Source organism: Eucyclogobius newberryi, unplaced genomic scaffold (assembly GCF_026437365.1).
Source record: "Eucyclogobius newberryi isolate DKJ021-1_F unplaced genomic scaffold, fEucNew1.0.hap1 SCAF_4, whole genome shotgun sequence".
NCBI lineage: Eukaryota > Metazoa > Chordata > Actinopteri > Gobiiformes > Gobiidae > Eucyclogobius > Eucyclogobius newberryi.
Genome location: NW_027316056.1, coordinates 10230675 through 10257308, shown reverse-complemented (window position 1 = coordinate 10257308; position 26634 = coordinate 10230675). Strand labels below are relative to the sequence as shown.

Below are 26634 nucleotides of genomic sequence, written 5' to 3'. Positions count from 1 at the left end.
AAAATCCATATAGTACCATATAACACCTTTATTTTGTTGAATGACCATTCAAACTGTCAGAAATGTGAATCAGCTAAGTATAAATTGTCACATTTTTATTGGCACGTCGCACATTGATGACATCACAGAGGGATTCTGTGTAGAGCCGCGTGACGTATCGGGGCTCTGGGTGGAGCCGCGTGACGTACCGGGGCTCTGGGTGGAGTCACGTGACCGGGGCTCTGTGCTGGGGCCCCTCCACTCTCACGCACTGCAAAAACCTCCTAACAATTTTGTTCTTCAAATATTCATGAAATTTTACACAAAATGCTATTTTGGTGTCCTGATCAAATAAGCCAGTTGGACCCACGTCATAATTCTTACGGTGTAGCCGTAGTAATGACAGAAACCTCTAATGTTATCCCAATAGGAAAATCTCTAAATTTTGCACATTTTCAAACGTCACACTTTTACAAACTCCTCTTTGGGCTTCAGCCAAAAAACTTGGTGACATGATTTTGAGGAGAGGGGCATCAAAAGTGATCAAAATGCGTCAGCGCCACTGCTGGGGAGTTCTGCCTTACAAATACAACAAAGGCATTCAAAAAATCAAACCTGTTTATTTTTTTTCTATTTTCATTCAGATCCTGCCAAACCAACTGAATATCTGAACCCACTGGAGACAAAAGGTCATCACCAGGCCGCTTACATCGCTCCCGGCCTGTTCACTGTGGCCGGGATTGTGGTTCCCGTTATGGCATGTTGGAAAAGGTGAGGCTAATGGAGTTTATTTATTAAAATATTAAGAATGATGAGGGTAAGCAAATACAAACTCTGGTGCCCACGACCATAATACATAAAGACAACTATAGCTTTAGCTGCTAATTTGCATATACTTTTAAGAAGTTATTTTTAAATGTATTTTTGTAAAAGTGTCTTTATTCTACTGATAATTAGACCTTTCCTCACTTTCCTATTATTATTCATCTTATTACTACTTATTAGTATGATATTAAACTTTTTACATGAATTGGCTTTTAGTAATAAGGGTGTTTTTAAGGGTTTGTGCCACATGGAAATGTGTTTTTAACAAAAAACATTTACGCTCGTATTAGGATCACAATTTCAGTTTACATCCTCAAGAACCATAATGAGTTCATTAATAGCGATGTGTAAATATTGAATTAGTAGCAGACTGTTGTCCAGAATAAGACATTAATAATAAGGGACAAATAACTGAACATAGAATCAACCACTCACAACAGGGACGTGAAGATTATCCTAGATTGTCCTGATTATTATTTTTTGGTTCTATTAAGTATGGATGTTCAGTATTCAGCCCAAAAATGGACCTAAATGTTTTTTTTATCCGGCTGTCTTTGTCACAATCAACTTTTTTGTCTTTCAGAAAGTTTAATTTCATAAAGCCATGTCACAAACTCAATGAACAGTAACATGTTGGACCACGGGAATACAATCAAAATGAAAGATTTCACCGTTGTTTGGTCACAGTCTCAATAATCGTGATGTTGTTTAATAGTGATGTGAAGTATTAGTAGTTTAGTGTCCCCAAACATTTAGTGTAAGCTAAATTTGCCTTAATATATAGTGTCATTGTAATAATATTCATGTGTTACAGGAAATGGCTCCAGAATCAGATCCGTGCAAACTGTCATCTGAACCAGATTATTTAACCAACAATGTGGACCTGACCTCTGCCACAATCTACTCATGGAAATCACTTTGTTACAGGAAGTGTGTTGCACTGCCACCAGCAGGCTGAAAAACACACTTTCCTTTGTTGCTGCTGTTGTGTGTGAATCCTGCTGTAGCTGCTTGGGGTGTGAGGCGGGGGAAACATGTGGACAAATACCACTCCTGGAATAATACTCAGGGAAATCACAATAGTATTCAGAAGTGCTATGAAACATTCCAGGCAGTGCAATACATCTCCATGAAAACGTACACATGTAGCTCTTTAAATATTCAGAGATACAATCGAGACTATTTTTGACAGAAAGCTGAAAAAAAGTAGTTTCAAGCACTGTTTCATAACTTTGTAACCGCGCAAACTCATTTATAATAATGATGAGTGTGCAGGGTTACTTTGTTTTGTGTGCTTTTTAGATAAACTATAAATTTCTTCATTCTACTACAATTCACTACAATTCTTACAATTTAATATATTTTCAGGCCAGTACATGGTACAATCACCCATACATTACATTGTACATTGTTCAATGTTTTATCAGTGTTTTGTACTATTTCACTATTGTTACTGGTACTTTTCTGCTGATATTTACATCTCATGAGCTCCGGTGTTACGGTTTTACTTCATAAATACTGCACTGAACTTTATTTTTGTAACTCAAACTAAGTGCCTTTGAGTTTTTAAGTATTTGGATCCAGGTTTGAGAAGGCTAAATGCACTTATTTGTCCACAAGAAGCATTTATTCAGAAGTACTATTAGATGTTAAAGTATTAAGATAATTTATATATATTTCCAAGCTATGTAAATGTATATTTGATCATGTATTAAGATGAGAAGTGTTGTGCCCAGTCCATGTAATAAGCTAAATGAAGTCAAGTTTAAGAACAGTTGCTTTATCTGCACTGGCTCCTGTGGCTCAGAGAATAGACTTTAAAGCTTGTGTACAAGTCTCTCCATGGCCTAGCACCAAAGTACATCTCAGACATGTTAGTGCCATATGAACCATATCCGACTCCTGAAGATGTGAGACAGGCCCCTACTTCAGACAATGTTCAAATCTAAACTTTATTTGCACTCTTCCCTTTATGTCTTAAACTATTTCGTGATTTCTCTCATGTCTTTGTGATTTGAATTCATTTTTTCCTGTTGTGTCAAGCACTTTGAATTGCCTCCTGTGTGAATTGTGCTCTACAAATAAACTCCTCTTGTTCCACTCAAACATCTTCATGTAAGGAAGTCAAGTAACTATAGTGACTTGAGGGGCAACTCTTTATTGCTCTCACTATTTATATTTCCGGAATGTAACATTATAATAATTATAAATATAGCTCTAAACTTTGGGACAAAAACATTCTTTTTTTTCCTTTTCTTACAGATGGCTAAAAATTAACGAATGAGTTCACAAATGCATACAACCACCACAAAAATGGGACTTAACCTGTAACTAGACACAAGACCAGGATTAAACTAGATCTAAATCAGGGGTGGGCAATTATTTTCCTCCGAGGGCCATATTCGAATCCAGGCAAGTAGCGGAGGGCCGGCTCGCCATCATTGATGTGAAAAAAAAAAAATCAAAAAAATTAAATATCAAATCAAATATAATTTTTCTGTCAAATATAGGCTATTGAATCTATTATTTAATTGATTTCACGTCATATGTATTCAGGATACACGTGCAGACAGATGCCTGAGGGCAAAAAAGGATTTTTTTTTTTTTAATATTACTTGGACAAGCTTGGCGGGCCGGATTGAAAGGGCCCGCGGGCCGTAGTTTGCCCACCCCTGAAAATCAACAGTGAGTTCTTCAGTACTGCGATTGTGGTTTAGACATATTTGGAGTGTGTATTTGTGGTTGTCTTTTCCCGCAGTTAAGTGGAAATCAACAGAAATTACGGCCAATTTCTTTTTGCCTACCAGGGGCGCGCACGAGCCATAAATAAAAATAAAAACAATAACAGCATCGCTCATATTGCTTAAAACAACAAGTTTTTTTAATTGAAATAACCAAATAATTACAAAAAAAATTTAAAGTTGCAAACTTTTCATAAAATATTTCACAAAATGCAATAATTATGAATCACTCTTTGTTGCATGTTGAGAAATTATATTTATATCGTAAAATCTATTATAAAACAGATGTAAAACAGATCTATGACTTCTCAAAATCCCTTCATACACTTTATACTTTCGACATCCTCCCGGCACAGACCACTTGAATGGCTGTGGAAGAAAACCAGGGGAAAACATCTCCGCACTGAAGCAGCACTGCCTCTGACCCGTCACAGTCGGAGAAAAAGCGCCACATCGGAGTAACTCTAGGTAGTTTGACTTTGGAGGTGGAAACGGCCTCGCCACAGCCCAGTTGTCTGCACACGATAGAGGCGTGTCTCATGTCCCAGTTAACTGTCTCTGCAGACACCATCATCATCTCGGACGCTCCATCCTTCACCAACAGCGTCCCGGAGCAGAAAGTGCCGGCAATATCGTCCAACATAACATCTGCTGCATCTAACACAAGCTTGTATTGTGTCTTCAATACATTCAGTGGTCAAATCAGTTAGTTACATTTATTAGAACACAAAAAACACAAAAGAACACACACTCTCATGCCTTGTCTAAGGGTAATGACAATTAGGAATGGGAAATTAAACTATCATGTTGTTAGTTGTTAGTTGTTAATTGTGATTAAAAACATGGACAGTAATTGTTAGTGGTACGTTTTGTAAATTGGGATAATCGCCAACAAACGTAATTGCCCAAAAAGACAGAAAAAAGTGACTTATACATAATGTTCTCTCCTAGATTTTTGTTTCATTGTTTCACGTTACAATTACAATTCTATTAGAGGAACTTCATATATGTTTAACCTCTATTTTTGAAAAGTCAGCCTTTTCTTTTCTTTTTTTTTCAGTTTTTGAATATATAAAACAGAACAGAAGAACACAAAAATAGTACACATCCAGAGTCAGGTCTAAACATGGACCAGCCTCCTGCTGGTGCCAGATTCAGCACTAAACAAGGACTAAAAATTTGTTTGATTGACAAATCCCAGATCAGGATAATTCAGAATTTCATTTGATTGTTTTTGACGCTCGAAGGGGAGAGGACTGTCTAAACAGGATTCATAAAACTAGTGTGAATGAAGCTAAATACTAAACTGCAAATTGTGTGTATATTTTAAGTCAAAGTATTTAGTATAAGATTATTTTTATCTTATCTTATTTTTAACAATTTTTTTCTTCAGACCTTTTAATGTATATTTTGCGTTATATTATTGTTTCATGTTACACCTTATCACAGAAGATTTTTCACTGACAATGGCAATAAACCTTTTTCTGATAAGATTTTAACAGTGCACTTCTGGATCACAAACAATAGACGATAAAACACTTTAGAATGACACGCCGACAGCCCACAGCGGTTTCATTTTGATCCGAAGAACTGCTTTTATAATATAGGTATTTGTAATGGGGCAAAATGAAAAAAAATGTGTACCTCATCTTTTAGGAATTGTATTTGCATCATTCAGCATTAGACTTATGCAACAGGAGAGGCAACCAACAGGACCACTGACAAACCAACACAACCAATACATTCCCCTCGTACATTAGTTGTAAATGTGTACCTTCCACTGCCACAGAGAGCTCTTGGCTTTGAGAAGAGAAGTAGTGTCCAAACACCGTGTTGTAGTAGATGCAGCTGTAGTTCCCGGAGTGAGCCTTTTGAGCCAAATCAAAGCTGAAGATGGACGAGTGATTGACAGCTGTTTGGTTTATGGTATGAATGCCATTGTTTCCACGGAAGATCAGACTAAAACCACCTCCGGGGAACTGAGGAGGCACTGAGCAGTTGATGTAGAATGTGTAGGGACTGTAGACAACTACGGGGTCTTCTCCTGTAGAGTTCTTCTCAGATTCAACACTGATGACGACCGGGCGGAGCGTGTCTGCAAAGAAACATGACACAGGTTCAACTCAGACTGTCAATACCGTGGTAACTCACCCATCCGACTGGCACTCATCATCACAGGAGCTCACACACACATTAAATACACACTTTGGGTTCCCATGTGCAGGCAGACGCGGAGGTTTGGTGAGTTGAGTGACTTGCCCAAGCGCACAAAAATCAAACTTTGACCCACCTGACTACTGCTGCTGTGTGTGTCTCACCTGAGCAGAGCACGTGGACAGTAGAGGTGGACACGCCCTCTCTGGTGGAGCCGCAGCCCAGCAGAGCCCTCTCAGAGCCCTCACAGTCAGAGTAGAACCTCCACACAGGCTGCAGCTCCTTCACTCTGCTCTGTGTGTGCACCACAGAGCCACAGCCCAACTGTCTGCACACCACAGCTGCCTCCTTCAGGCTCCACTGCTGCTGGCTCACTGGCCTCCACTCTCCTTCATACTGCAGCTCCAGGCTGCCCAGACACCGGCTCTCTGCTCCAGCCAAACGCACATACGACGCCTCTGTGAAGGCATGGCAAAGGCAAATTTATTTGTATACAAGGCAATTCAAAGTGCTTCACACAAACAGGAAAACAAATAAATAAATAAAACATTTGCATTAAAATTACAAAACAGAAAGAAAAGAGGAAAGGGCTGATAAAATCCTTTCAGTCATATGCACAGCTAAAACGTTTTCAGAGTAGAAGCCTGTCTCAAGTCTTCAGGAAGACGGTTCCAGATTAGGGCAGTGCCAGTGATGCCCACCCAGTCCTCTAGTCTCTGTGAGAGGATCCCACGGACGGCAGATTAGAGATGTGCCGGTAATTACTCAGTACTGAGGCATCAAGACTGCTCTTCTTTAGGAGAGGCTTTATGACCGGTGACGGTCTCCTGGACAGTTTTGTCAGTTACAAGTGCAAAGTGAGTTAGCTGTCTGTGTGGTTTTTGAGTTATCATTTGCCTTATGGAAGTCAGAGCATTTTAGTGCCCTGAACTTTGTCATTAAATAATGGTCGTGGCTGCAGAGCCGCGGCGCGGTCAAATAGCCTCATGGCTAACCCTAACCTTAACCTTAACCCTAACCTTAACCCTAACCCCAAGACCTAACCCTAACCCGGCGTGGTCAAATGGCCCAGCAGTTTCGGGAGCCGCGGCACGGCTATATAGCCTCATGGCTAACCCTAACCTTAACCCTAACCCTAACCCTAACCCTAACCTTAACCCTAACCCTAACCCTAACCCTAACCCTGACCCTAACCCCAAGACCTAACCCTAACCCCAAGACCTAATCCTAACCCCAAGACTTAACCCTAACCCGCGGGCAAATAGCCCAGCAGTTTCAGGAGCCGCGGCACAAAATAACATGGCAGTTTTGCGGCTCTGTAGACACTCCCTTACATAATAATGCAAACTTATTAGACTTATTAGTTCTAATGGCAGCTGAAATGGGGTGTTTGTTCATCTAGTTACTGTAAGCTTTTACTGCAGCTTCCAATTATTTTAGGAACATATCCTTCCCTAGTTCTAGATAAAATGAGGTTGTACATGTACAACTTTTCTTTATAAGGAAAGGAAAACACGTATTCATTCACAGCTGCACATAGATACACTGTATATATCATAAAAATGCTTGATCTCAATTAGACCTTTAAATAAAGGTTAAATAAAATAAGACAACACCTGGAGCTGGCCAGAGGCTTGGCCAATGTTAACCTTTAAGAACTATTTTACCTGAGGTAGAAATGTCCTTCTCTTTGTAAGAGGAGAAGATGTCTGGCATATACTCAAAGTTGTACAGACACTGCCGTGAGAGGGTTCTGAGCGGGCCATCGATCGGGGGCAGAACGAAGTACGCTGCGTTGTCTTCAGCCGTTTGGATGAACTCTGTCTCATTGTACCCGTCCAATGGTCCATCAATACTGCATATGATCACACTGAGATGACCGTCATACACCTTAACGTTGTAAAAGTCCACATCTTTTGACATCATGGAGTAGACTTTGTCCTCTGGGAACCCTGGCTTTTCTGTGGGAGAAAGGAGGCTTTATTATGCTCTGCTAAATATAGGCCAAAGGTTTTAAAGTTACAATCGTACTATTACTTCCTCATCAAAACAAACCAGGGTTAATGTGTTTTATTACAACATGAGTAAATCTTCATGTTCAGGTGCTTTCCCTCCCATGGTTTTAAACCATTAGAATTATTTTTCAATTTACGTCAAATTCACATTGTCACGTGAAAGTCACATACAGGATTATTGCATGCATTTGGATTTTCAAATACACATTACATTTTGCTTGTGGTGGTGTAAAAGACACACTTAATGATACAATACAAACCATTTCAAAGTCAGGTCTAAATACGTTCTACACAAAACTACTGACTAGACCAGGTCACAGCCTGATCTTATCTAGACTTACAGGACTAATCCAGATATATACTGACCGTCACACTGCAGGAAAACGGGTCTGCAGTCGCTGGTGTCTTCCAGTGGTGTCATGGGGCAGTCGTGGAGATGCTTCTCTTGACCGCTGCAGTTAAATGTAGAGCTCCAAGAATCAGAATCAGTGAACCCAGGGTATCTAAAGATGTTGAATTCACAGCCCAAGTCTCGACATGCGACAAACGCATTCTGTGTCGTGAATGTTACGTCACAAACGTAGTGCCAAATCTCATTGGATTTGAGTTGTAAAAAACCATAACAATCTTTATAACCCTCCAACAGCCGCATATTCTCTGAAAAAAAGAAAAATAACATATAGATGAGACAGCCAGAATTTGTTAAACAGGAAACTGCTGCTAAACCTCTGTTTGGTGAGTTTTTAGTGTTTGACACAGGAGCCACGGTGGATTATGAATTATAATAGAATGAGCTGATAAAAACCATCCAATAAAAACTGGAACATTTATTACATAAAGTGTAACTCAGCTTTGAGAGATCGAAAGTCAGAGCAAAATTGATGGGTTTTCAGTAATGATGATAAAATGTTAAGAGACTGTGCGGTTCTAATGTTTAGAGGCAAATTGTTCCATAACTTGGGAGCAGCCACAGAAAAAGCTTGTTCGCCTCAAGTTTTGAGGTGAGTTTTTGGGACACTTAAGGGCAGCAGATGTGTGGACCTCATCCCTCTGGAACATAAGTGGAGATCAATCCAATAAGATATGGCAGGGCCAGGCCTTTAAGACCTTGGAAAAATTAACATGGGCTATTTACAATTCATTCTATAGTGTTAATTATGTATTTTGAGATGGGAGCAAGTGAGGATTTTAAGCTCTTTAAGTGTCACTGGTGTTGACCTATGGTGACATCTTTAGAACTTTTAACAACATTAAAACATTATGAAAGTATCATGACAGTCTTCCCTGCTCTGACCTTTTATTTCTGTGGCAACGTTTTGGAGGGTCAGGTAGTGAGCCAGCACTGAATCCAATTATTATAATTCTTTTATTCTTACATTGGAAGTAAATGTAACAAAGTCATTTCAATTGAGTACGATGCACCTCTTGTGACGTGCCCTTCATTCCACCTAAGACTTACTTACCTTTGGAAGAAGTCACACCTTTCTCTTTGGGCTTCGATGGCTTTGAACTTGATCCGCGTTTTTTTACTATGGAGCACATTTGCCATCAGAAAAACACAACACAATACCCCCAAAATCAGCCTCATCGCTGCGATACTATCTGGAAGTAGAGACAAAGTTTGGAATGAGCTGTACACGCACCGCTGCTCTGACAACATGAACGCCTGAGGAGGACTTTGAATTTGGACAATACAAAGGTCATGTTGACAAAATAGTTCAACCAGGGGTCTCCAATAGTCTGGACCCTGAAGCAATTTGGTCTGGCCTGCAGCCCAGTTTCTTAAAAATGTATTATTAAAAAAGAAAATTGCACTGTATGCGCTGCACTCACAACGGCCAGAGAGGTTGTCTGAAACATTGCTGTCAAAGCACAAACGTGTGATATTAAATAACAGCTTCATTGATGATTTGGTGTAAATGTAACATGTGTAAAGACTGTGTGCTCAGAGTGTATTGAAGTCTGCTTGACAACAAGGAAGATTGCGTGCCGTGGCACCGGGGGACAGCGTGTTTTCCAGGCTTCGTCGTTGGATTGAAAGGCCTGCGTGGAGTGTGAGCTACGTCAGACCGCTGTGCGTGAAAGATACAAATACATTATTTCTCAGGTGCAGATCCGTTGTCACCAGTTTGGTGCTTTCAGGTACGTTTTCCCGTTGTCCATTTTCTTACGTTGTAGATATTTCTATGCGCAGTGTGGGGTATTTTAGTTAAGTGGGTTTAAAAAATAGATGCCGTGGTGCGGGGCGGCTACTGTTGGTCAGAGAACTCCAAAAACATGCATGATGCTGTGTATGTGGCCTAGTGACAGCTGCGTTTGCTCTTTTGCACTAAATAGCAAAGTGAGCTTTTTTACAACTATTGTAGGCTACAATGTTTTGAACCAACTATTCTAATGACATTTATTTTAAAAATTGTCCTGGTTTAGTCCTGCTTTAATCATTCTTGAGTCTAGCTTTAGTCTGTTTTACTCCTGCTTTAGTCCTGGTTTAGTCCTGCTTTAGTCTTGTTTTTGTCCTACTTTAGTCCTGTTTTAGTCCTGGTTAAGACCTGCTTTAGACCTATTCCTGCTTTGGTCCTGGTTTAGTCCTGTTTTAGTCCTGTTTTAGTCCTGGTTAAGACCTGCTTTAGACCTATTCCTGCCTTAGTCCTGCTTTGGTCCTGTTTTAGTCCTGCTTTAGTCCTGCTTTAGTCACGCTTTGGACCTGTTATTTAGTCCTGCTTTAGTCCTGCTTTAGACCTGTTTTAGTCCTGTTTTTGTCCTGTTTTAGTCCTGCTTTAGTCCTGCTTTAGTCCTGCTTTAGTCCTGCTTTAGACCTGCTTTAGACCTGCTATTTAGTCCTGCTTTAGTCCTGCTTTAGACCTGTTTTAGTCCTGTTTTTGTCCTGTTTTAGTCCTGCTTTAGTCCTGCTTTAGTCCTGCTTTAGACCTGTTTTAGTCCTGTTTTTGTCCTGTTTTAGTCCTGGTTAAGACCTGCTTTAGTCCTGCTTTAGACCTGCTTTACTCCTGCTTTAGTCCTGTTTTATAGTTCATCCGTGTTTTTCTGGTAGATATGGTTTGTTTAGTCTTGGTTTAAACCTGGTCTTGTCTTAGGTTTGCTTTGCACTAGTCGAGTCAGGTTTCTGGTAAACACTGGATTTTCATTGCGTTTGAATGCTGTTTTTAGTTATGTAATGATGCTTTCTGTTGATGAATTGTGCAACTGTGAGTTGTTTGTGGATCTTTTACAGATAAAACATAAAATTAGGGTGCGATTTTGTGGTTCGGCCCCCGGAACTTAGCCTGTCCCCCTGGAAACTATCACTGGAGACCTCGAGTTCAGAGGAACTGAAGTTCAGAGGGTTAAATGTATAGGATATATTTCTAAAGTGATTTTGTGCTCTTCTCATGTGTGGGTGTCACTATTTATTTCAAGAGCAGAAAGTTTTAAAGATAACAAGAACAAGAACAAGAATTATTATTATCTGTTTATTATCTGATTATCTTTATATATTTATTTAATTGAGATGCTCATGTTTTTTGTAACTAAAATGTTGGACTACTGACACACATTTTGACAGATTTGAGAACATTACTTGAGATAAATGGGTCTTTTGTGTGTAAATAGAAAAAGTTTCATATCTTTGATTTCAGCTAATGTAAAATGGGAGCAGGGATGAAGCTTTTACTAAGAAATGGATGACACAAACACAACCAGCAATCAAGGACTGGACCAACAGTGTAGCAGACATTCGAAACATTGAGAGGATTCGGACTAAATCAGAAAATTGACAATTTTTTGGGACTTTTGATCAAATGGGAAAAATATGCCAGACCTCATGTTCAGGACTAATTATAATGTTTATATGTTAACTCGCTGTGTCTTGTTCTGTGTTCATCTGTGTTGTTTTGGTTATTTAAAAAAAACATAACGCAAAAACATATATATAGTGCATTTTTAACTCATATCCTATGTTATATTATTTAAATCACAATAATACATGAATACAACTATTAAACAAATGACCTTTCTGAACACTAGATTTCAAATGCATGTATTTCCTTTAAAACATCTGGGCTTTTATCTCTTTCTGGCACAGACCACTTGAATGGCAGTGGGAGAAAACCACTCATCGATATGTCCACAGTCGAGCAGCACAGCCTCTGGTCCAACACAGTCAGAGAAGAAACGCCACATTGATTCAAAGGTTTGGAGCTGTTTTTTTGAGGTCGAAACAGCCTCTCCAGAGCCCAGTTGTCTGCACACGATAGAGGCGTGTTTTATGTCCCAGCCTGAAGTCTCGGCAGTCACCATCTTCATTTGGGACGTCCCCTTCCTCATGAACAGGGTCCCGGAGCAGGCTTTGGTGCCCACATTTCGCTGTTGTCCATCATCCAAAATGATATCACCAGACTCTGTTGAGAAATTAAACAATAAGCTTTAAAATCAGAGTTTCTCCTTGTGCAACGTCAGTTTCCAAATAAGAATGCATGTTTTCTCATTTTCAAACACTAAAAGCACTTGAAGAAGCAATTGAAAAACGTTTTGGCAGGAATTATTCAACGCATAAATATACTTCCTTATAGTTATACTCATGAATACATATATTTTGAATGTTTTATTCTGCTCCAGAATAGTATTTCTTGCCACTAGATGTGTTTCTAAACCACAAGCCTGTAAATCCAGATCACGCGGTGTCCAGTGGCCAATGAGATCACTTTACTCCCGACCAGGAAGTACATACTAGCCTTCATGGTCCTGGGCCGTGTGCTATGTCCAGGCCCCGCCCCCTGTATGATAATAAGGGCTCCGCTGATGCTATACGGGACCCTTCTGAAGTCATGCCTCCTCCTGTGAACTGGGCTGGTGCGGTGGACCAGAATCTGACTGTGGGTTCAAAACTAGTCTTCCAAAGCTCCAATTATTGTAAAACACCAGCGTGCTTATATTAGATATGTTCTTTCTCCCAAAGAATCTCTTCTCCACTACTTAGATTTGATGTTATACAACCTTCGACTGTGATGGTGACTGTCTGGCTCTGAAAAGTGAAGTCGAGCTGATGAACCGTGTTGTAATAAACACAGCTGTAGTTTCCACTCTGGGCCTTGTTGACGTTTTGTAAAAAGAAAATGGCTGAATAATCGCTTGAAATTTGACTCAATGTGGGGATTTTGGTGCCATTGAAGAGGAGAGACAATTGACCTCCAGGAAATAGGGCCTCCACAGAGCAGTTCACAAAGACGCTGTGGCCCTCAGGGACTAAAACTCGCTCAGTGTCTTCAGGATAAAGTCTGTCTGCCAAAACAGAGATGCTCAGTGAAGCCAAAAGATCTGCAAAGGACAAAAACAAACATGTAAAGCAAATATAAAGCGTTGTGGTCTAGTTTGCCCACTACCCTAAGCCTGGTGGTATGACTCAACCTACAAGTAATACACACTGTTGTGCTCTTTAGCAAGACACTTCACTCCTCTCCAGTGCAGGCACACATGGGTGAAGAAGCTTTTAATGTTACACAGCAATGTTGCGTATAGAAAAAAATACTTAATGACTTAAGGATAAGAGATTTGTTAGAACAAAATGGTTATAATAATAATAATAATAATAATCATACAATAATTATCATCACAATGCCCAGTATTCAAGGGCTTTGATGATCACAATGAGACTTGAACAGTGCCACGGTAATGTCTTGGGATTGAACCACCGACCTTCAACAGACATTGAGCTGCTACAGTGTTATCAGCACCTGAGCAGAGCACGTGGACAGTAGAGGTGGACACGCCCTCTCTGGTGGAGCCGCAGCCCAGCAGAGCCCTCTCAGAGCCCTCACAGTCAGAGTAGAACCTCCACACAGGCTGCAGCTCCTTCACTCTGCTCTGTGTGTGCACCACAGAGCCACAGCCCAACTGTCTGCACACCACAGCTGCCTCCTTCAGGCTCCACTGCTGCTGGCTCACTGGCCTCCACTCTCCTTCATACTGCAGCTCCAGGCTGCCCAGACACCGGCTCTCTGCTCCAGCCAAACGCACATACGACGCCTCTGTGAAGGGCAATATCAATGTGTCAAATAATGTAAAAAATGTAAGCCAAAGATCAGAAGTACTGAACTAACTTATTGCTTGGAAATACAATTTACTTGAGGCTAGCAACAAAACAAAAACTGTCTAAATACATGTTATTATTCCTTTAGGCATAAAATCACTTCTGGCAAATATTAATTCAATTTGTGTTTGTGGAGTGTGTGTGTGTCTTCAACCTTTGACTCTGAGAACAAACTGCGCTGGCTCAGAGAAGGTCCCGGGATCGGACTCGTAGTCGTAGCTGCAGTAATATTCTCCCTCTTGACTCTGGTCAGCTGCGTCCAGCACAAAGTGAGCAGCGTTGTCCACCGCAGTTTTGTTTTCCCGCAACACAGTCGACTCCAGAGTAAAAGAGTTCACTGGAGAAGGTGAGGTGATGTGACAGGCCACAAGGACACGATGACCTCTGTAAACACTTAACCCTCTCAGTTCTTTGTCTGCCGAGCTGGAAAACATAGTCATTTCAGGCGCCATTGGTTTATCTGCAAAAAAAACAAAAAACTCTGGTGAATATCCAGTATTAGTCACAGGAAAACAGATCTTGGGATTGTGTTATAAATAAGAAATATGCTTTTGTCTGCTTTATATACATCCGTGGATCATTATTGTATATTTTGGACATTTGAAATCCCAATATTGATCTAAAAAGGCTAAGAAAAATGAGAACTTCCAGGTGGAAAATTGGAGCACTTTCTTCCACCTGCCTCTTTATGGTACGGCTTGAATGAAGGAGAATAAAGATTACTTTACATGAATTGAAAAAACAAAACAAAAAAAACATATTGGTTGATCTTTAAATGTCTTACACCATCTCAAAATATCACACTGAGCTAAACTTCACCAAAAGACAAGTCAGCCATGTTGCTTTTCTGTCATCGTTGTCAAGTTAAATGTTACCAAATGGAATACAGGCTTTTTCTTTTAGACGGGACTTTTTAGCTGCATGAAATGGGGTGAAAAGGGGGTTAGGTCCAGATCAGACCCCAGCTGGCTCACGGAAGTCAGAATTCCAATATGGCGGCGACCGAAACAGCAGTTACTGGCCCCAACATGGCGGCTGACACAGCTCAGGCAATCAGTTTCTCTCTTGGGTCCAAATCCAAAGTGCACCCTAACACTAATATTGGAGCTAACCCGCCATATTGGAGCCAGTTCTGACTTCCGTGAGCCAGCTGGTGTCTGATCTAGTTCTGACCATGAAAAGGGGACCATAGTGCAGCACTGAAATGTATTTAATAAAGATACAGTCGATACTTACTGTCCCAGTCGAGAAAAGCAGGGCTGCATTCATAATCACTGCCCTCCGCTGGCAGGGAGGAGACAGGGCAGTCCACGAGGTGCTCTTCATGACCACTGCAGCTTATATTCAGAGGGTCTATTATAGTGTCTCTCCGATTTGGGGAATAGTGAGGAAATCCACAGCTCAGGTCTCTGCACCCGACCAGCTTGTGAGGAAGAGCGAAGTCGTCGTGACACAACTGACGCCAGGAGCCGTCGTGCTTGACCTGAACGTATCCAGTGCATCTGTTACTGCCCCTGACCAACCTCACAGCCTCTGTCAAGCCATAAAAACAGAATAAATAACTCAAGATGTTAAGAGTAAGAGTAAATTGACCAATATGTTGTAATCCATTGTAGACCATGACAACCTTTGAAACTCTTCAATTGACCAAAATATTTTTTAGCATAAACAAAATGTGTATGTTGTATAAAATCAAAATGTGTAAATAGTTAAGTCTCCAATTATTCATGTGTAGCCAAATGGATGAGAAATATGACATTTGCCATATCAAATAATTTGGAAATGAAATATTAGCTATATCTTTTGAAATGGTCAAATCCTCAAAATGTTGCATAGGCTGAAACAGGAAGTTGAAAGTACGATATATTATAAAAATTATAATCCACTCATCCATTCATATAAAGTCAAAGTTGTTAAAGCTAAAAGTCACTGTTGAGAGTTTAACCACAGATCGCAGCACACACTCGATTTCAGACCAGAAAGCTGCAAATTAACCTCATTTGCACTAATATGGTATTTAAACTAAAGCTTAAGCTAAACTTTACTTTCAGGCGATACTTTACAAACTGTAAATGTAATAACACTGTTTGTAAATGACATTGGATCAGCATGTAGGCTGATTTCAGCACTTTCCAGATTTGTTTTTATCAGCACAGAAAGGCTGAAAAAGTCTCGCCACGGTCTGAGTTTCAACCTCCAACGACGACTGGAACGCAGCACGATGCTCCAAACAAGTTGAAAATACACTGCATTGAATCTGGATGTTGACATGTAACTGCATGCTGCGATACTTTCACAGCAATAGAGGTTATGCAGCTTTCAGATTTGTAAGATCTCAAAAACCATCTCAAATGTGAAAGAGCTGGTTTACAGATTAACAACTGGAAAACTGCCGCTACGCTCACATCTATCACTGATACAGACATTTCTCTGCTAAAATAAGGTGATTTTGTGTCATTTGAGAAAAGTAGCTGTTGTGTGTTGAGTTGAAGTGTCCTTTTTCTCCATCTACCGTTAGCAGACAAGCTAAAGAAGTTAAGATTTTACCAGCCAGTGCATAACCTTTAGTAAATCTGATCTTTACCTGTGCAGGAAATACTCATGACATACTGGGCTTCTCGATGCCTCCACCTTTTGCAGATCAGGGACAGAGCGTCGCACTCGCTGCTCACTTCCCAGAGCGGCAGTTGCTCTGGGAGCGGCAGTTGCTCTGGGAGGTAGCGATTAGTGGAGGAGATCATGCTCCCACAGCCCAGCTCTTCACACAGTCCTGATGACTGTGACGTTGTGAAGGACCTCCAGCTGGGAGTCAGAGGCCTCCACTCCACGCCGATCTTCCCCTCGAGAATCCCTCTGCACTTGCCGTCTCCTCCAGCCAGCCTGATGCTGTACGGGTCTGGACGTGCAGCAGAACACGAGAAATACACGGTGACTAAACAAGGACAGATCTTCCACATGGAACAGTAAGTTACTTGGCGGGCTAAGTTTCATAAAACATTGACACATTACTGCACATTGACAATAAAAGCTCCGCTCGTCGTGTTTGCGTCACACAATGTCCAGTTAGTTTCTTTGTTCACCGTTTCTATTTCTGTTCTAGGGATTTGCAAGTTATTCATGTTTATGCTTCTATCATTTTATCCATTGTTTAATCCGTCATTTTATGTTATGTGAATATGTATTTTTTGTGGTCCAGGGTTTAAACTATGCATTGATCAGCCTTTCATAGTGAATGGTTCGTCACTGATACCTGTCTTTTCTTTCTCAAATCACCACTATTCATCAACCTTATACTTTACAATGTTCAAAATACTACTACAATTTGGATTCAACAAACTATCAGAGATTTACTATTTTTTGAAAGAAATATTCAAACTTATGTGTTTTTGTGTTGACAGAGAAGAGATTTACATTGGTGGCAGTTTCTTGTGTCATATTCAGTAATTACAGCAAGATTTAGACTATTGAACCAGGTCATTTTTACAGCTCAACTTTAAACTGTGAAATGAAATCTAAATGTGGACTGTACCGTCGCAGCTGAGTCTAAGAACATGTTGGCAGTCGCCGTGCGCCGTAGAGCGACACTGTTGCAGCTGCGTCTCGTTCCCAACACACTGAATGTTCCTGGAGGGGCCGGTTGTTTGTCTGGTGGAGGGCTCGGCTCGTCTCACACTCCCACAGCCCAACTCTGCACACATCATCTTGGCCATCGAGGGGTCGACTCTGGGCGTGTCCGCAACACAAACGTGGAGCTAATCCTGATCAGACTTCACCATTACAGTCCCAGAGCAAGAAGAAGCATGATCGCTCGAGATTCTCAGGGTCTCTACAAAGAAGAGAAGAGAACAAATACATCCTGGTAGTGCACGGTGGCAAAGGCGGTTAAAGCTCTTGCCTCCCACCCTGGCCACTGTCCAGGGTGCACCCCGCCTAAGGCCCGAAGTCACTGGGATAGGCTCCAGTCACCCGCGACCCCGAAAGGGAACAAGCGGTAGAAAATGGATGGATGGATCAAATAGACACTTTTGTGTGACTACTTCAGGGTTTTTTCACACTGTAGGAACCTTTTTTCTGTCCCCATTTGATGGATATGACACAGAGTAGGAACTAGGGACTGGGACCACACTTTCTTTTTAGCTCCCGCTCATTCTTTCCAGTCAGACCAGGAACATTTTGGTGTCAAAAGTAGATATAACACTGCTTTTGTGGGGAAATGTTTCAATCATTTTTAGACTTTTTTATATTCACAAAATAAATTATGTAGAAATATTAAAGTACCGTATTTCTGAATAACTTAATAACTAATAAGAAACTTCTAAGTTAATTATTATTTATTATTACCTCTAACTAATAAGTGAATGATAAGTAACTTCTAAGGCACATTATAGAAACTAGTTGGACACGCGTGAATCAATAAAAGCTCATGTGAGTTAATGACCACTATAAACCACTTCAAACATGTTAAAGGAGACATATTGTGCTTTTTTACAGGCACTTAGTATTGAATAACATAAGAAGATCATCGTTTTACATTTTGCTCATTATAAATCGCAACATTGATCGAAAACGGCTCAGTAATAGAAACAGCTCCATTGACTTCCTGTTCAAAATGGCCGAACTGATAAGCCCCGCCTCTTCACAGTGACGTTTCACTGTAAAAAGCCGCGGATGAGTCATGTACATGTTTTTATTTTTGAAATGCGGCTGTGTGACATTTGAGTCTTTAGTTTTATTAAGTACATGAATGTGGGCGGGGGTAGGGGTAAGTGAAACAAGATTTTTCTAAGCACTCGAGCCTCAAACAGGCAGTAATTAATCAAAATACAGCTAATGATGAGGGAGGGAACATCATTTCAACAAGGTTAACCGCTCATTACAGTTGATTTTGCGTATTACGTCGAACAAGTGACTCCTTAAATATCTGTATCATACCTGAACACGCCACCCTCCTGCTCGAAACACACGACTCCACGTCATCCACTTTTTGGCGGGACGCTGTTTCCTTGCACTGCCGGATGGTTTGGTCGGTGCCCTTACAGGAGAAGTAAACCTCCCAGGCAGGTTTAGGCTCCGTGACGTTGCGGTGGAATTGAACAGACACGGCCGAACCACAGCCCGTCTGACGACAGGCCAGCTCAGCGAAACCAACCCGAGAAGACTCACGGTTGGATCTTACTTTCAGGGTCCTCCACTGCCCCTGGTGCTTCATCTCCAAGTGTCCCGAGCATCGAGTGTCTCCGTTCACAAGCCGCGCGTCAATCACACCTGAAAACAGAAAAGGACAAGCACAAAAAGGACAAGAAGCACAAAAGTTACATAGTGCACATTTAACAAATTAGATAGGTATGTGGAAAAGAGTAATATTTTAATATACATGTATCAAATGCCATGGGCCCCGTTTATTAAGCAAAGGACAGCCCCACTGTACTGTACTTTCTCAAGTATGTTTAATGTGTTGTATCTAAATTATGAAGCACAGTATTTATCATTGATCACTAATATATGTTATACTATGGCATCACAGTGTAATTTTAAGTAACTTGAATTTTGAAGTACCGTAACAATGCCATGACAAGCTCTTTATTGCTCAACATTCATACCCAAAATATTAACAAACAAGGAAATTGATCAAAACGCAATGAATTAAAAAACAGGGACAGCACCAGGCTTGGAGAGAAGTTTTAGGCTAAAATGCAATGAATTGATAAGATATTCCTTTATTGTCCCACATGGGGAAATTTCATTGGTGCAACGCAGGTAGATACAGAGGTAGATACAGAAGAACAGATCACTTATAGGAAGTCTGAAAAACACTTTCAGTAGAAGATCTCCTATAAATAAATAAAAACTCCCATAGACAAATAAATAAATACATAAATACATAAATACCATTGCATGTGATCACGAATTGCACATGAATATGTGTCACGACAGCACATAGATTGCTCATGAATTTCACAGTAATTGCACATGAATTCCAACAGCAATTGCACATATGACAGATATATAACAAAGGACTCACCACTTGAGGCCGTCTCCTTTGCACTGGACATCAGTGGCAGAGCACATATTAATAACAGCAGATGCTGCTTCATTGAGCTGCGTTAAAGGGAAAGTATTAAACAACCTGATGCACCACACAGTAAACCCAGGAGTGCCGCTTATTTTCTTCCAGCTTTAACCAGCGGCTTATCAGTGAGGTCGTGAGGTCAAGGGTTCTATTGACATGTCCTGACGGTTCATATCTTATCTGACAAAAAAAAACAGACAAAAGGGGCGTTTGTTTTTTAAATTTACTGTCAATCAATGGCTATGGGATTAAAATATAAATATTTTAACCATTTAAATCTCAGTTTTATAAATTAACATTTTTAATATATTGCATTGCAATGTCAGATCAACAGTAGCCTATGAAGACATCTACACCTGCGGAGAACCATCGTCTTACCCGGAGACCGTCACATTATCCCGGCGGACATCTGGCTTTTCCCCCTCCATCCCTTTTTGTGAAATGGGAGGTTTTGTCTAGAGGAGTTTTTGTTCATAAGAGTTCTTCTATTAAGAGTGTTTTTTAAACTTCCTACAATCTGTTATCTGTCCTTTTCCTCTGTATCTACTGCGTTGTATCAATGAAATTTCCCCATGTGTGGACAATAAAGGGATATCTTATCTTATCTTACCAACTAAAAACCTAAAGAGTTTTCAACTTTGGCATATTCATGTTATTTGTTGTAACACAAGCTTAAAAATGACAAATCTAAATACAGGCTACGCTAGTCCCTAATGTTTAGTGGGATTGCATTAAGTTACAATTGTGTAACCTATAGTTTTGCTATAATAACTTTGTAATAATAAGCACTAATATAGTGTTAAATGTGGATTGAAAACACAAGATTAACATCTACTGCAATGTAAAATGCATTGAAATTATAATTTATATAATTTTTTTGTGATTTTAATGCATTTTTTCCTGTTGTGAGAAGCACTTTGGCCTTGTGGATGACATGTGCTCTACAAATAAACTTGCCTTTGCCTTTTGAAATCTTAATTAGGTTTACCTTTCCTTATTACAGAAGAAAACATGAAGTAGGCCTATTTTAAATCTTCATTCAGTCCAATGAAAAAGTTTTATCTCTGGCCAAACTAAAAAGACTGAAATATTAGGCCTTACAAAGACCTACTATTATTTACTTAATTTACACCCGTGAGCCCTGATGGGAAAAGCAGCAGAAGAGGATAATATGCCTCACAAGGAGCACATTTGTCTTACACCATTTTGAGTAAGAAATCGAAAATCACCCTCTCCTTGAACCGACACCTTAACGTGGTGGAGGGGTTTGAGTGCCCGAATGATCCCGGGAGCTATGTTGTCGGGGGCTTCATGCCCCTGGTAGGGTCTCCCAAGGCAAACAGTTCCTAGGTGACGGGTCAGACAAAGATCGGTTCAGAAGCCCTCTATGATGACAACAAGAAGAAGGCCAGTTACGTCGCCCGGATCGGCGTCACCGGGGCCCCATCCTGGAGCCAGGCCTGGGATGGGTGCTCCATGGCGAGCGCCTGGTGGCCGGGTCTTACCCCACGGGGCCCGGCCGGGCACAGCCCGAAAGAGCGACGTGGGGCCGCCCTCCCGTGGGCCCACCACCCGCAGGAGGATCCATAAGGGGCCGGTGCAGAGAGATCTGGGCGGCAGTCGACGGCAGGGGCCTCGGCGACCAGATCTCCAGACACAGAGACTAACTCTGGGGACATGGAATGTCACCTCTCTGGGGGGGAAAGAGCCTGAGCTTGTGCGGGAGGTTGAGCGATACCGACTAGATATAGTCGGCCTCACCTCCACGCACAGTTTGGGCTCTGGAACCCATCTCCTCGAGAGGGGCTGGACGCTCCACTTCTCTGGTGTTGCCCGCGGGGAGAGGCGGCGGGCTGGTGTGGGCTTGCTTATAGCCCCTCAGCTCAGCCGCCACGTGTTGGAGTTTACCCCGGTGAACGAGAGGGTCGCGTCCCTCCGCCTTCGGGTGGGGGACAGGTCTCTCACTGTTGTGGCGGCCTACGGGCCGAACAGCAGTGCAGAGTACCCGGCCTTCTTGGAGTCCTTGGGAGGGGTACTGGACAGTGCACCAACCGGGGACTCCGTTGTTCTACTGGGGGACTTCAACGCCCACGTGGGCAATGACAGTGACACCTGGAGAGGGGTGATCGGGAAGAACGGCTTCCCCGATCTGAACCCGAGCGGTGTTCAGTTATTGGACTTCTGTGCTAGCCACGGTTTGTCCATAACGAACACCATGTTCAAGCACAAGGGTGTTCATCAGTGCACGTGGCACCAGGACACCCTAGGCCGGAGGTCAATGATCGACTTTGTTGTCGTGTCATCAGACCTCCGGCCGCGTGTCTTGGACACTCGGGTGAAGAGAGGGGCAGAGTTGTCAACCGATCACCACCTGGTGGTGAGTTGGATCCGCTGGCGGAGGAGGAAGCCGGACAGACTTGGCAGACCCAAGCGCATTGTGAGGGTCTGTTGGGAACGTCTAGTGGAGCCCTCTGTCAGTAGGGTATTCAACTCGCACCTCCGGGAGAGCTTCTCCCATGTCCCGGGGGAGGTTGGGGACATTGAGTCCGAGTGGACCATGTTCTCCGCCTCCATTGTTGATGCGGCTGCTCGGAGCTGTGGTCGCAAGGTCTCCGGTGCCTGTCGTGGCGGCAACCCCCGAACCCGTTGGTGGACACCGGAAGTAAGGGATGCCGTCAGACTGAAGAAGGAGGCCTATCAGGCCACTCTGGCTTGTAGGTCTCCGGAGGTCATCGACGGGTATCGGCAGGCCAAGCGAGCCGCGGCTCGTGCTGTCGCAGAGGCAAAAACCCGGGCCTGGGAGGAGTTCGGGGAGGCCATGGAGGAGGACTATCGGTCGGCACCAAAGAAATTCTGGCAAACCGTCCGGCGCCTCAGGAGGGGGAAGCAGTGTCTCACCAACACCGTTTACGGTGCGGGTGGAGGCCTGCTGACCTCAACTGGGGATGTCGTCGGACGGTGGAAGGAATACTTTGAGGATCTCCTTAATCCCTCAGTCACGTCTTCCGAAGAGGAAGTGGAGACCGGGGACTCGGTGGCTGGCTCATCCATCACCCAAGCTGAAGTCACTGAGGTTGTTCGCAAACTCCTCGGTGGCAGGGCTCCGGGGGTGGATGAGATCCGCCCTGAGTACCTAAAGTATCTGGATGTTGTAGGACTGTCTTGGTTGACACGTCTCTGCAACATCGCGTGGCGGTCGGGGACCGTGCCTCTGGACTGGCAGACCGGGGTGGTGGTCCCTCTGTTCAAGAAGGGGGACCGGAGGGTGTGTTCCAACTACAGAGGGATCACACTCCTCAGCCTCCCGGGTAAGGTCTATTCCAAGGTACTGGAGAGGAGAATCCGACCGATAGTCGAACCTCGGATTCAGGAGGAGCAGAGTGGTTTTCGTCCCGGTCGTGGAACACTGGACCAGCTCTATACCCTCCATCGGGTGCTCGAGGGTTCATGGGAGTTTGCCCAACCAGTCCACATGTGCTTTGTGGATCTGGAGAAGGCTTTCGACCGTGTCCCTCGGGGTGTCCTTTGGGGGGTGCTCCGGGAGTACGGGGTCCGGGGCCCTTTGCTCAGGGCTGTCCGGTCCCTGTATGACCGGAGCAGGAGCTGTGTTCGCATTGCCGGCAGTAAGTCAGACCTGTTCCCAGTGCATGTTGGACTCCGCCAGGGCTGCCCTGTGTCACCGGTTCTGTTCATAATTTTTATGGACAGAATTTCTAGGCGCAGTCAGGGGTCGGAGGGGGTCCGGTTTGGGGACCACAGGATCTCATCTCTGCTGTTTGCAGACGATGTTGTCCTGATGGCTACATCAAACCCGGACCTGCAACATGCACTGGGACGGTTTGCAGCCGAGTGTGAAGCGGCTGGGATGAGAATCAGCACCTCCAAATCCGAGGCCATGGTTCTCGACCGGAAAAAGGTGGCTTGCCCTCTCCAGGTGGGTGGGGTGTCCTTGCCCCAAGTGGAGGAGTTCAAGTATCTCGGGGTCTTGTTCACGAGTGAGGGAAGGATGGAGCGTGAGATCGACAGGTGGATCAGTGCAGCGGCTGCAGTGATGCAGTCGCTGCATCGGACTGTTGTGGTAAAGAGGGAGCTGAGTCGAAAGGCAAAGCTCTCTATTTACCGGTCGGTCTACATTCCTACCCTCACCTATGGTCATGAGCTTTGGGTAATGACCGAAAGAACAAGATCGCGGATACAAGCGGTCGAAATGAGTTTCCTCCGCCGTGTGGCTGGGCGCTCCCTTAGAGATAAGGTGAGGAGCTCGGCCACACGGGGGGAGCTCGGAGTAGAGCCGCTGCTCCTCCACGTCGAGAGGAGCCAGCTGAGGTGGCTCGGGCATCTGTTCCGGATGCCTCCTGGGCGCCTCCCTCGGGAGGTGTTTCAGGCACCGGGAAGAGGCCCCGGGGAAGACCCAGGACACGCTAGAGAGACTATGTCTCTCGGCTGGCCTGGGAACGCCTCGGGATCCCCCCGGAGGAGTTAGAGGAAGTGTCTGGGTAGAAGGAAGTCTGGGAGTCCCTGCTCAGACTGCTGCCCCCGCGACCCGGCCCCGGATAAAGCGGCAGAAGATGGATGGATGGATCGAAAATCACCTTTAAGATCAGCATTTCCTATTCTCTTCTTAAGAGTTTTTCTTGATAATAATAGAGTTGATGAAGCATCCTCATATAATGTCCATAAAGTCGCAGTGACAAATAAATCAAGCAGATACTGAAGTGTTCACAGCAAACAGTTTTATTCCCTTATAGAAAACTATAAACATATAAAACAGTGTAGCAGCAATAAATGTCCAGAAAGTCCTAAATATATAATTGTAGAAAAATATTTACTTTTTACTTATTCTAGTCTGATGAAAAAAGTTTTAAAAAATTAGAAAATATATTATTCATATGTAAATTATTAAATAAATACATTGAAATCTTTGTTATGACTGTTTCCACAAGCTTCTACATATTCAGGACATTTCATTTTTGGTTATGGTATTTTAAAGCCTTGTAGTGTTAAAGTAAAGATCAAATCCAAATCACCCAAGACCAGTTCAATGTTTGTGAATTCTGTTCATTGACAAAAAACCCTTTCTGATTCTGAAATCATTGTATTATTGACTCAATAACCTATAACAATAACACGTTTTTAAATATGTACACACAAAAATTAAATATAGTAATAAATAGTGTTGAATTTAAACTTAAAATAAATATATTATCTTACCTTTTATATTTAATTATTCTACTGTATGTTGATCTAGCAAATAATTTTGGGTTTCAATACAATTCATTAATATATGCATTAATATATCTGAGTGTACTTAGTGTATTTATCGAACGCTAACAGGTCAAGGGTTGTCTTTGCGGTTTGTCTATAATTATTGACAAAAAAGAGGGAGTTTTGTTTTGGTAGTCTATAGTCAACCAATGAACAGAGTACGTTTAAAAAACTTTTAACTAATTTGAACCATTCAAAGCATAAGCATTTTATTTTAGGCAAATTAATCAAAAAAATAAAAGTTTTCAACCAAAGAATATCTTGTCAAAGCAGCACTTAACTAAACTGTGACTGCTGCGTACTATCTGCTTCTAATAATAAAGTATTTTATGTCTCATGATCCTGGAAATAAGAGCTGAAAGCAGCACTCTGATTGGCTGTGCTTAGGTGGTCCACCTCAGTTTCTCTTTGTCAGCTGACGAAGTCAGTTCTAAAGCTGTGCACCTGCCTGACAGTTAATATATGTGACTATTAACTTTGCGGTTTCTAATCTCTCTTTAGGACGCTCCTCTTCCTCTTTAGGACGCTCCTCTTCTCTCTTTAGGACGCCACTCTTCTCCTCTTCTCTCTTTAGGACGCTCCTAATCTCTCTTTAGGACGCCCTCTTCTCTCTTTAGGTAGTCCTAATCTCTCTTTAGGACGCCCTCTTCCTCTTTAGGACGCTCCTCTTCTCTCTTTAGGACGCCACTCTTCTCCTCTTCTCTCTTTAGGACGCTCCTAATCTCTCTTTAGGACGCCCTCTTCTCTCTTTAGGTAGTCCTAATCTCTCTTTAGGACGCCCTCTTCTCTCTTTAGGACGCCCTCTTCTATCTTTAGGACGATCCTAATCTCTCTTTAGGACGCTCCTTTTCTCTCTTTAGGACGCCCCTCTCCTCTCTTTAGGACGCTCCTTTTCTCTCTTTAGGACGCCCCTCTTCTCTCTTTAGGACGCTCCTAATCTCTCTTTAGGACGCCCCTAATCTCTCTTTATGATGCCTCTCTTCTCTCTTTAGGACGCCCCTCCTCTCTCTTTATGACACCCCTCTTCTCTCTTTAGGACGCCTCTCTTCTCTCTTTAGGACACCCCTCTTCTCTCTTTAGGACGCCCCACTTCTCTCTTTAGGTCCCTCCTCTTCTCTCCTTAGGACGCCCCTCTTCTCTCTTTAGGACACCCCTCTTCTCTCTTTAGGACACCCCTCTTCTCTCTTTAGGACACCCCTCTTCTCTCTTTAGGACGCCCCTCTTCTCTCTTTAGGTCCCTCCTCTTCTCTCCTTAGGACGCCCCTCTTCTCTCTTTAGGTCCCTCCTCTTCTCTCCTTATGACACCCCTCTTCTCTCTTTAGGACACCCCTCTTCTCACTTTAGGTCCCTCCTCTTCTCTCCTTAGGACGCCCCTCTTCTCTCTTTAGGACGCCCCTCTTCTCTCTTTAGGACACCCCTCTTCTCTCTTTAGGACACCCCTCTTCTCTCTTTAGGACGCCCCTCTTCTCTCTTTAGGTCCCTCCTCTTCTCTCCTTAGGACGC

At 42.7% G+C, this 26634-nt stretch overlaps 3 protein-coding genes across 3 annotated transcripts; all 3 read right to left on the bottom strand.

Annotated features, from left to right (window-relative positions):
• Positions 1-3873: 3873 nt before the first annotated feature.
• On the bottom strand, positions 3874-9362 carry LOC140377379 (scavenger receptor cysteine-rich type 1 protein M160-like). Its single transcript, XM_072462770.1, has 6 exons — positions 9178-9362; positions 8081-8371; positions 7367-7660; positions 5864-6157; positions 5320-5640; positions 3874-4202 (listed from the first exon to the last, which is right to left on the bottom strand). Exons 1-6 carry the CDS (start codon positions 9254-9256, stop codon positions 3874-3876), a joined length of 1608 nt encoding a protein of 535 aa, XP_072318871.1. The 5' UTR covers positions 9257-9362.
• A 2369-nt stretch (positions 9363-11731) lies between these two features.
• Positions 11732-14250, bottom strand: LOC140377584 (scavenger receptor cysteine-rich type 1 protein M130-like). Its single transcript, XM_072463043.1, has 4 exons — positions 13951-14250; positions 13441-13734; positions 12704-13024; positions 11732-12108 (listed from the first exon to the last, which is right to left on the bottom strand). Exons 1-4 carry the CDS (start codon positions 14246-14248, stop codon positions 11774-11776), a joined length of 1248 nt encoding a protein of 415 aa, XP_072319144.1. The 5' UTR covers positions 14249-14250; the 3' UTR covers positions 11732-11773.
• Positions 14251-17305: 3055 nt separating this feature from the next.
• LOC140377590 (scavenger receptor cysteine-rich type 1 protein M130-like) lies at positions 17306-19949 on the bottom strand. The gene is made up of 3 exons (XM_072463050.1): positions 19819-19949; positions 18729-19061; positions 17306-17622 (listed from the first exon to the last, which is right to left on the bottom strand). The coding sequence occupies exons 1-3, from the start codon at positions 19889-19891 to the stop codon at positions 17549-17551; spliced, it is 480 nt and encodes a 159-aa protein (XP_072319151.1). The 5' UTR covers positions 19892-19949; the 3' UTR covers positions 17306-17548.
• Positions 19950-26634: the final 6685 nt, after the last annotated feature.